Below are 11,833 nucleotides of genomic sequence, written 5' to 3' on the forward strand. Positions count from 1 at the left end.
TTATTAGTTATCTCACTGATCTCTTTTTAAAACGTTGATGTTAACAAACTTAAAATGTCCAAACCTCTAAACTTAAAGAGTAGAGATGAACTTAAGAATTCCAACTTTTAGTTAACACGGAACTCATAAACAGGAGAGAGAGGGACATTTAAAAAGCAGCTGCTGAGCATGACTTACTTTAATGGCAAACTTCTTAGATGCCATGGTTTACTGATTTCCAAACAAGCTACAGAACCTGCAGAGACAAAAAAAAGGAAAGATATAATTAGATATATAAAAAAATCTCTCTTTGGGGGATGTTATATGGAAGGTCTGGTTAATAAAATATCATTAATAAGTATAAGTTAAAATTTTCATTATAATTGTCCTTAACTAAAATATTATGCTAATATGGTAACCTAAAAACTGACGAGAAAAATGTACAAGCTCCGAGAGCTTCCCTTCGGTTGCTCGCCACATGTTTATAACCAAGTTGATTTGACCCCAGGAATGCAAAGGTGGCTTAACATCTGAAAAGCAATCAACAAAAATACCACATAATTAGAGAATTTGATTCACAGAATCCACAACAAAAGGAGAGAACCAACTCCTAAAAGTTGTCCTCTGACCTTCAAAAATTCTGTTATGCACATGATCTCTCTCTCTCTCTCTCTCTCTCTCTCTCTCTCTCTCACACACACACACACACACACACACACACTCCCTCATACACACACCACAAACAATAACAAATAATAAAATTCTTTAAAAGAGAAAAAAAAACAGCTAAAATCATACATGATGAGTAATCATTTCTTCCCACTAAGATGAGCAAAGGGCAATGTCTTTCTTCTCTTGCTGTTTTTATTCAAAACTGTATTGAAGAGCAAATAAAGAAAGAAGAGAAAAAGGCATCCAGAAAAGGAAGGGATCAAACTACTTTATTCGCAAATAACACGCTCCTGCATACAGAAAAGTCTTCCTTTCTCTTTCTCTTATTTCCCCCTCTCATCTGTCTCCTTCTCTTTTTTACACACACAAACACAAAGAACCTATTACAATTAGTAACTTTGGGAGAGCTGTGGAGTAACTGGATCACTAATTTAAAATCCACTGTATTTTGGTATGCCAGTAAAGAACAATACTAAATGTGAAATTAATGAAACAATTGCATTTCTGATAGCAGAAAGAAGATACAAAAAAATAAATATAATTAAAGAAATATATTATTTGTACACTAAATACCATAAAACATTATTGAAAGAAACTAAAGAATGGGTTGAGTTATCTCTGGGGCAGAGTGCTTGCCTAGCATGAGCAAGTCCCTACAGTCAAAGAAAAGTAAGTCTATGTAAATAGGAATATACTTCATGTTTACACTCATTAGGACATTAATACTATTAAGATACCACTCTCCGCCAAACTGATTCTACCAACTCAATGCAATCTATCAAATCCTAACTTTATAAAATTGAAAGCATATCCTAAAATATCTATGAGAATACAGGGCATATGCATACACAAAACAATCTTGAAAGACAACACAGAAGACTTGTATGTCCCCATTTAAAAACCTAACACAAAATTGAAACCATCAACAAAGCATGGTACTTGCATTCAAGTATATATACAGATCAACTGACTAAAATCAAGAATGCAAAAAATAGATCCTTTCTTATGGCCACATGATTTTCAACAAGGGTGTCAAACAATTTGATGGGGAAGAATTTTTCAACACTTGGTGGAGGGACAACACACAGAGAGCAATAAACTTTGTCCCTTCTACCACACTTCATACAAAAATTAACTCAAAGTGCATCAAATACCTAAATGTGAAAGCTAAAACTATAAAACTCTTAGAAGAAAACACAAATTATAAATTTTCATGATCACTCATTTATGCAACAATTTTTTTATTTTGACATCTTATTGTTAATCTTCATGTGTGGTGTGTGTCCACACTCCTGTGGGTATATTCATGTGTGTGTGCATGCACATATGAGTGTTGTGGAATATTAGCTTAAGATGTATTACATTCATTTATGCTGTGGACTATTTGATTATATTCATGTATGCTGTGAATTATTTGTTTAATGATGCAAAGATGTGTTTCATTCTTTCATGTTGCATTTGTATAACTGTGAAGCTGTGTTACTTTGCCTGCCTAAAATACTCAATTGGTCTAATAAAGAGCTGGATGGCCAATAGCAAGGCAGGAAAGAGAAATAGGTGGGACTATCAGGTAAAAAGAATAAATAGGAGGAAAAACCTAGGCTGTAGAGAAGAGGAAAGAGTGAGAAAGGAAAAGGGAGAGGAGGACACCAGGGGCCAGCCACAGAGTAAGAAGAAAGATATATAGAATTGTTGTGGAATAACCTTTCTGTATGCTGTGAATATGTATTGTGCTCATTGGCTAATAAAGCTGATTTGGCCTACAGCAGGCAGAATAAGGTTAGGCGAGAAAACCAAACTGAAAATACAGAGAGGAAAAGGGGTGGAGTCGAGAAAGAGATGAGCCAAGAGAAGCAAGATGCTAGAGTACAGGTAAAGCCACAAGCCCTGTGACAAAATGTAGATTAATAGAAATGAGTTAATTTAAGTTATAAGAGCTAGTTAGCACTAAGCCTGAGCTATAGGCCAAGCATTCTGTAATCAGTATAACCTTTTGTGTATTTATTTGTGACTGGCCAGATAGTTGGGACAAAACAAAAGCTCTGCCTTCATTTACATAGAATAAAAAAGGTAAAAAGCCCAGAGGCAAAACATAATTAAGGGAAAAAGGGATAATTTAAGTTGTTAAAGTTGTCCTGGCTGGGGAGATACCATGATCACCAAGGTGGTTTTCCCAGGATGAGGCTTATTCACTGTACTCCAGATGTGCTGAAAGCTGCGATTTCCCTAAATGCAGGAAACTCGACTGCATAATTTGTGGTAGTAGGGGATTTTGTTTGCACAAGGAAAGAAAGAAAGAAAGAAAGAAAGAAAGAAAGAAAGAAAGAAAGAAAGCGAGCTGGGCGGTGGTGGCACAGACCTTTAATCCCAACACTCGGGAGGCAGAGGAAGGTGGATCTCTGTGAGTTTGAGGCCAGCCTGGTCTACAAGAGCTAGTTCCAGGACAGAAACCAAAAGCTACGGAGAAACCCTGTCTCGAAAAACCAAAAAAAAAAAAAAGGAAGGAGGGAGGGAGGGAGGAAGGGAGGAAGGGAGAAAGGAAGGAAGGAGAAGGGAAGGGAAGGAAGGAAGGAGAAGGGAAGGGAAGGAAGGAAGGAAGGAAAATGTCTAGAAACAAGTCAAACTAAGGCTAGACAGTCAAAAGTAAGAATAAGTCACCATGTATTTACTTGGTAGCTGGGAGGCAGGTCACCCAAAGAGTATAAAAACGAACTACTTGGGGGTACATGAGTATAAAGGCAAAAAAAAAAAAAATAACAATTTTGGAGGTTGGATATGTAGTTTATTATAACCTGGAATTAACACTGTAAGAACAAAAAAGCAATTTAAACTTCTCTCCCAAATATGAGAAAGCATTTACAATTCACATAGCCAACAAAAAAATTGATATTTAGGAGTCATAAAGAACTCTCAAAGTTCAACAATCAAAAAATATCAAACAATCCCATCAGAAGTGAGAACTGAACAAAAGCATAGAAGGCAGTCAACATGTGAAACCACAATCAACATTATTAGCTATCAAGGAAACGGAAATAAAACCTTAAGGAATCACTACATACTCACCAGGACATTAAATAAAAAAATAACCTCAGTAACAGGACCAAATGCTAGCGATGACATGCCACGTCAGTGCAGTAGCACCGCTCTGGAAGACAGCACACACTTAACATACAGCCCAGAATGGCACTCCTGAGACTCTGTCTCAGAGAAACAGGCCCACAGTAAGACAGGAAGAAACTGGCTATTTGCAATACATAAAGGGCTAACAGTGTAATATGCCATGAGACTTTACTCAGTCATAGGAAGAGATGAGAGACTGATATGCTTTTTTTATTTAAGCATAGAATAAGGAAAGAGTTTTTAACTAAGAAAAAAGTGCACTCCAACTAAAAGAATGCTCGCTTTGGTCACATTAAAATAATACTTTCTGCTGGGCGGTGGTGGCGCACGCCTTTAATCCTAGCACTTGGGAGGCAGAGGCAGACAGATCTCTGTGAGTTCCAGGCCAGCCTGGTCTACAGAGCGAGTTCCAGGACAACCAAGCTTAGGCAGTGAAAGACAGAAAGCTGGTGAAGATGTACTTGGAGGTGTACACAAGAGGACTGGAGGCTGAGGTCATCCTTGGCTATCTAGAAGTCTGAGGACAGCCTGGACTAGAGACCTTGACCAGGACATAAATAAATATTACCCAACATAAAGTATTTTGTGATAGCAGCCCACACATACTAACACATGTCAATGCCAAGAGTTCTGAACCCCAAAAAGAGTATTATCCTGACGGTGCCCCACAATTACTGCCTCTTAAGAGAACTACTTGGTATCTCTTTCTCAATTCTCAGTATTTAGATAACTAACACCACCCACTACGAGAGGGGTGTGACAGGGAAGCCAGTACTCAAAATGGCTAGGCTTTGCACAGCATCACAAGCCTCTGACTAGAATCCTTGCCCACCTTCCTTCTCAGAACCAACCTCCTTGACACCTGCACTGACTTCACTCAAACAGCCCTTGGCAAACGTCCTTGATTATGGATCTCTAGGTACTTCTACCTCCTCCCACACTGTACAGAACTGATGTTCTCTCCCTATCATCCAACGTCCAACAGCGGGACCACAGGCTCCTTGGAGCCCGTCATGATTGTTTAGACTGAAGTGTTTCTCTCTCGGCCAGTTAAGCTTCTACCTCATACTCAGCTCACTAGACTCCACGCCACCCTGGTCCTCAGAGCATCTCCTCTGCCTAACCGGAAGTTCCCCGGGACAAAGTCTTTTCAGGTCCTTCTTAATAGCTGAGCCATCACACAGATATACAACAGAGTTTGTTTAATCGATGCTACTGTCCTCTAACAGTTAGTTGCTATAGGCTATTAGTATATTTCACATTTACACCCATTTACCCAATGAAACTTTATTGTCTCCAATCCCAAATTCTCCATTAAATCTTTTACATGGAAGGCAAAGTACTCTGAACAGATGTTTAGAAACAAGCAGTGTAATAAATACTGAATACTTAATGCATCAGACAAAGTTGAGAGAGCTGTGATTAATACATAGATCCTAATGTTTTATGCTGGGAATAATGTACAATGAGGCCAGGAATGTAGCTCAGGGTTTGCCTTACATGTTCAAGTCTTTGAATTCAATCCTTAGTTATAAAACAGTGAACCAGCACAAGTAAGTAAATAAGCAAATCTAAATTTAGAAATGAAATGGACAACAGTTGAAATTTAGTCCACTTCAGTGTAGCCTTTTGTTGTTAAAAATACTGATTTCGAACATTCATTTGAATAAAAAGGATATTAGCCTTGGAATTAAGTTTTAAATTTCCAAACCACTTTTCTGCAAGAAAAGAAAGCTCAGTGCTTAGGGTTTCAAGCACTAATGTAAAACAACAACAACAAAAAAAAAAAACCACCTTGCTACAGAGCTATTTATTAAAGTCTAAAGTCGTTGGCATTTTTATTTTGTTAACTAGTGTTATGAAATCCAGGACAATCTCCAAAAAGATGTATTTTCCAAGTACATGGAAACCATACATTTTACATAAGCCTGTAGGGAAGCTACAGCACAACATAAATCTTACAAATACGACCGTCTGTCCTCTCTTCTGCATTCCTGGGCCCACTGTCTCTAAACTGGACACAAGCATTCCTTCACAAAATGGATACTTGGATAACGTGTGACCCCAACAAAACTCATGTACTTGAATGTGTAGCTGACACGGAGGCAGACAGCCTAAGATGTTTAGGGAAATTAATTTGGGGAAGGAATAGAAGCAGATTAGACAATATCACATGATTTTCCTGTCATTTAAATACAGAGCAGAGATAAACTCAAAGAAAGAAAGTCAGTGACCTTCTAGATTATTCTGTGGGAAAATCTAGGGCAACGTGAAATCCCCATTTGTCTTTCTTTCAGGATTTCTGGCCTGTGTGACCAGCTTTTGAAAGCAGCTGCCTCAATTTAAAAGGCCAAATATTAACTCTAGCCTCCTAACCTCTCCACTTCAATTTTCACTGAAGAAATTATTGTGCTTCTATCATCTTCCTAAAAAGCTCTCTAGCTATGGAAGGAGAACAGAAAACGGTAAGGGCCCTAGGATTTCTGCTACTACAACTGTAATTAAAACGTGAGAAATCATAGCTGTTGCCCACCAACACACCACTGTTGTTATTAAACTGATACCTAGGAACAAACTGTAGTAAAAGTCAAAAAGTGACAGATGACCAAAAGTCCTACTAGTGACAACTTAAAGGTTAAAAGGAAACCTCAGCACAAAAAAGAATTAGCTGTTCCTATGACTTGGGGTGGGGTGCCGCAACCTTGAATGCCTAGTATGCTCATAAAAACAAATCAAAACAAGCATCAACAATGGAAAAAGAACCATTCAAACAACAAAAATCTGACTATTTTTCTTTCCTTTATGAAATGTAGACCAGATGTTGGAACACTGTAACAAGATCAATTCCAATTACTGATTCTACTTTTCTGTAACTTTGCTGTCACGCCAATCATATGACACAAGACCTATGTCTCCACTTCCTGCTGAGTCTTCAGGCCAGTCAACCCTGCATGGGATGCTGCGCTGACAGACAGATCTATTTATCATCTGATAAGGATATCAGAAGCACACATAGACATCCTCATGCACTCTAGTAATGACTTGAGACTCTCACTTCTGCCTTTTCGGATGGCCTGAGACCATTCAACTCCTCTGTGTCTCTGGATCTCTTCTTCGTGAAACAGGACAGTCATTGGGCTCTGAGCAGTGGTATGTCATCACTTGGCTCTGTGCCTGAATCTCAGTGAATGATTAGTCTTAAATACACCCAAGAACGTACAAGCGGACACCATGCAATTTACTTTAGAACCTAAAATCCATTCTGATAATTGCTGTTTCCCATTCACCTTCACTGAAAACAATCAAACAAAAGAAAAGGCATTCTGATTATCATCAATACTCTTCTTAAAATCTAATCTTTTTGATGCAAGGATTGTATCACTGGAGAATATATCATTGTTTCACTGGCTGCTAAGGGTTGAAGAACAGATGTACATAAGGGATAGTTGGAGAAACTGGGTGGGAGCGTGTGGGTAGAGATAGACCTGGTCCATATCCCGATTTCAGTGGGGGTTACATAACTCCACGGGAATCAAAACTCAAGATACTAAACCAAGAAAGATTTTCTGTTTATGCCTGACTATTTAAACTGTTTTTAATTACAAAACATCAATGTTTTCTAGACAACAAATCAAAACAGTGACGTGAATTAACTTTTCTATCCAAGATATTTTAACAGCTGCATTTCTTATTACCCCCACAGTAACATAAATCAAATTCAATTTTAAGCCAGCTTTGACTTATTCTAACATAATGTGTCAGTACTACTAAAAGCAACTGATGGACCATTCTTCCCTAAGAAAAACACTAAACCTTAATACATAAGCGGCATTCTCCATCTCCTGACAAATGGGAGCTCTGGGATGTCTCTGGCTTGGCTTTACAAATCTATATTTTGTAGAATCTCATGACTCTCAGTTGTAGATGGACTATTCTCCAAAATCCCCAAAGCAATATATTCATACTAACCTTTAAAGATTTAAGACAGATTAAATGATTAGACATATACAGATCAAGAGACAACAATCCTGAGGCTGGAGAGATGGCTCAGCAGTAAGAGTTCTTGTAGCTCTTTCATTGGACATAAGTCAGTACACAACCATCTGCAGCACGGGTTCCAGGAGACCCAACCCCCTCTCCCGAGCACTACAGCTACCTGCACTAATATACACATACCCACACAGAGACACATATGTATACACACGATTTAAAAGTTATTAGAAATAAATAATCCAGGTGGACAAAGCCTGTGTTCCTAGCTACTCCAGAGACTGACAGAGAGGAATTGAAAGTTCACAGTTAGCCTGGGCAACTTAGCAAGACTCCATTTCAAAACTAAAGTGCAGGAGAGGAGTAGCTAGAATAACAGCTCAGTGGTCGAGCATTTGCCTGGTAAGTGAAATGTTCAATCCTGAAAACTTATTTAAAACACACACACACACACACACACACACACACACACACACACATGCACACACACACACACACACACACACACACACAGTTTCATGTTAGACCCAGGACCAGAGCACGATAGGCAAGAACTCTACCACTGAGCTACACTTCCAGCACCATATTTTGCATTTTAAAAATGTTGTATTTCAGAGTTGGAGAGATGGCTCAGTGGTTAAGAGCACTGGCAGTTCTTTCAGAGGACCTGGGTTCAATTCCCCACACCCACATGGCAGCTCACAACTGCCTGTAACTCTACCTCCAGAGGATCTGATAGCCTCACAAAATACCAATGCACATACATAAAAATAAATAAGGAATTTAAAAAAGGCATATTTCATTCATAAGAAGTTAAGGCATAAATTATATAAAAGACAAGTAAAATAACAACACAAAATGTTTTGCCACTGTCCTCTCCTGGTTTCATTGTATATAGTAAGCATTAAAAACTAGTTGGTTTTTTTTTCAATTTAAATAAGCTGGAAAACAAAACTACGTGAAATTGAGCACACTGAAAACAAAAATCCCAATGGTTATCCATTAGTGAATGATACAGATGATTATGTAGCCACACCTGATAAGTCAGCAATTCAAACAAGTTGACGAGTCTGTGGGTTTAGCTCTGTGATAAAGCACTTGCCTAAAAAGCACAAAGCCCTAACTTCAATCTCCAGCACAAAAGAAAAAAAATAAATAAATGGAAGGAAAAAAAAAGAAATGAGCTATGAACATATATAACAGCATAAATATATATTGCTATATATAACAAAGATCATATTAAAAATAGCTATACATACCCCCGAATAAAAACATCTGGTACAAGGCTTCTTTGAGATAAGAATCTATAAAATGTTTATTTATTTATATTATATATAGGTTAGCAATTGCTTAGAAAAGAGCAGCTCAAGGAATTACCAAGGAACCAGACCAATTATTGAAGGTGATGGTTATGTTAACTATATGACTGTGATACACCAGCATAAATGTGTAGAACATACCTCCCTGTATACTTTAAATAGATGTTGCTATTTGCACCGCAATTTTATCTCAATAAAGCTATGTTTACGAGAAGGTCTTTTCGTTTAAAAAGTTATTTGAAAATCATCTTCCTGGCCTGGAATAATGGATTTAGAGCACCCTCTTTTTCTTTTTTTTTCTTTTTTTTTTTTTTGGTTTTTCAAGACAGGGTTTCTCTGTGGTTTGGGAGCCTGTCCTGGAACTAGCTCTTGTAGACCAGGCTGGTCTTGAACTCACAGAGATCCGCCTGCCTCTGCCTCCCAAGTGCTGGGATTAAAGGCGTGCGCCACCACCGCCCGGCTTGAGCACCCTCTTTTTCAAATGGATGAACACAGTGGAAAGCCAAAGAATTTCAGTCATTGGACTGTGTAAACAAAAATCTTAATAATCCAAAGATTGATTTATAATATCATATAAACATCTACAGCTAATATCTTCATAGCTGTTACTATGTGCCAGGTACTTCTTCTAAAAATATGTATTATTTTTAATTATGGATATAGAAGTATGCCTGTGTGTGGGTATGTTCGTGGGAGGGTAGACACCTATTGAAGTCAAACACCATGGATCCCCCAAGAAGTTGGCGTTAAAGGCAATTGTAAACTGCCTGGCACAGACGCTGGGAACTACACTCAAGTTCTCTAGAACAGCACACGGCTCCTAACTGCTGAGCCATCCCTCCAGTTCATGCCTGGTACTTCTAAAAAGCATGTTTCTGGTATTAACTTAGCTAACTCTCACACAGTCCTACCTTACAAGTTACAAAACTGAAGTACAAGGGTAGACAATGTCTGTCAGATTCCAGAGCATGGAGCTGGAAAGTGGAGAAGGCAGGATGTGAGGCCAGGACAGACAGTTTCAGATCTGATTTTCTTAACCACCCCCATTATCACCACCCCTCAATATCCCATGCAGCGTTTAAACTGTGGACAATCAATACTGCAGTGTAATGAAGTTCACCTTCACAGTGATAAAACATGCATCTCCACGATGGAAACATCCACGCGAGAATCATGAGAACAAGAGACTTCCATTCATGTTTCCCACTTAATACACTGAGTAAAAAAAGACACACAGTAATCAATGACAGCGATGCTGACTGGCAATGTAACTAGTGTAACGTAACCAATCACTGGGAAGTTGACTGGCAAGGTAGCTAGTGTAAGGTAACCAATCACTGGGCAGTTGACTGGCAAGGTAACTAGTCACTGGGAAGATGGTTCACCAAACTCCCAATCTAATATTCCTCTTCAAAATCCTAAGTATTTTAAGGAAAGTCCTGGGGGTGGGAGGTGGGGGAAGACACCACACTCTTACTCATAACAGCATGAAAAACATAAACATCACTTTCAGTGCCATCAAATACCTTAGTAGCACTTGGATTTCTCCCAGAGTCTGGATTTCTGTCTATAACCAGTCTCAAGTCAGGTTTAGAAGCCTCCCAGGTGACTGCCATGGGCAACCAAGTTTGAGAATTCCTGATTTTGATTTCTCAGTAAAGGAAGACACAGAAGAAAACCTGGGGCTACAGAAAGTCACTGTAAGCCACAACCCAAATTTCCAAGTCAACATCACACTGTGCCAACATGCAACTTCTAATCATTCAAAGTAAACTCCCAGATGGTGCTGACCTGGCTGGTAGATGACCAGACCGAACAAGGCCATAGTAAGTCAAACATCAGCCAACTAGTTTACAATTATGGCTACGTACAACACCCAAGAAATAGGAGAAGCAAGAACCTATTAAGCTGCTTGTCCAGTAGTGCTAAGAACTATAGAATACTGTGTTCCTGGCCCCAGCTTGGTAGTTGGCAAGGAAATTGAATGAGAGCCCCAAGAAAGGGTTGAGTGGTTGTTTTTTTATTTTTAACTGTTCTTTGCTTTCTATAGCACAAAGTTAGTTAAGTATTGAACAAAGGCACTGACTGAGTGAATGAATGAATGAACGAACGAACGAACAAACAGAATCCCTAAATCACATATTAAAATTTTCTGAGAATGCGGGCAGTGGTAGTGCTCGCCTGTAATTCCATGACTTGGGAAGCAGAGGCAGGCGGATCTCTTTGAGTTAGACGTCAGCCTGGTCTACATGGCAAGTTCCACAACAGTCAGAGTTGTTACACAAGAAACCTTGTCTCGAGGGGGAAATCTCTGAAGGCTGTATTTTACATCTATGGACGTAGACAGCTGTAATTTCATACACATTGCTGTCCTGTCCGTTTGGCACTTTTATTCGCGAGAAATTCCCTCAACATTATTTTCATTTTAAGTATCAGTCTTTTTTGCACCCTGATGTTTAACAATTTTTCAGCACTCGGAGTGTTTTCAAAAAATAACGGAGAGAAAAGGCCTAAGAGGAAGATTGTGGAAAGTATCGAAATCAAAACAAAAACACGCAATGGTACAGAAAATGGGCTAACAGTTCAATGCAGCTGAGGGAACTGCTAGATGCCAGAGTATCATGCTCTTACCTATGCTGGTGGCGGGAGGTGGGTTCGGGCTTTTTATGTTTTGTTACTGTCCAGGGTCACTGGTGGACTAGTACCTGGATGTGGAAACTCACACCAAAAAGGCGGCAGGCAAAGCCTCAGAG

At 38.9% G+C, this 11,833-nt stretch overlaps 1 protein-coding gene and 1 non-coding gene across 4 annotated transcripts in view; one reads left to right on the forward strand and one right to left on the reverse strand.

Moving 5' to 3' along the window:
• LOC121460000 (SLX4 interacting protein) overlaps nt 1-11,833 on the reverse strand; it is a 157,402-nt gene extending 145,569 nt beyond the window's left edge. For all 3 annotated transcript variants that reach the window (XM_041670087.1, XM_041670086.1, XM_041670089.1), the window contains exons 1-2: nt 11,712-11,833; nt 178-235 (exon numbers count right to left, since the gene is read on the reverse strand). In XM_041670087.1, the coding sequence (XP_041526021.1) occupies nt 178-204 (27 nt within the window). In that variant the 5' untranslated portion in view covers nt 205-235; nt 11,712-11,833. The remainder of the gene's footprint in view (nt 1-177; nt 236-11,711) is intronic.
• Nucleotides 2,779-2,937, forward strand: LOC121460577. Its single transcript, XR_005976069.1, has one exon. It is a non-coding gene; the product is annotated as a U1 spliceosomal RNA (small nuclear RNA).

The sequence above is a fragment of the Microtus oregoni genome, unplaced genomic scaffold (genome assembly GCF_018167655.1).
Source record: "Microtus oregoni isolate MIOR12 unplaced genomic scaffold, Mior012 000020F_ref0000438, whole genome shotgun sequence".
Lineage (NCBI taxonomy): Eukaryota > Metazoa > Chordata > Mammalia > Rodentia > Cricetidae > Microtus > Microtus oregoni.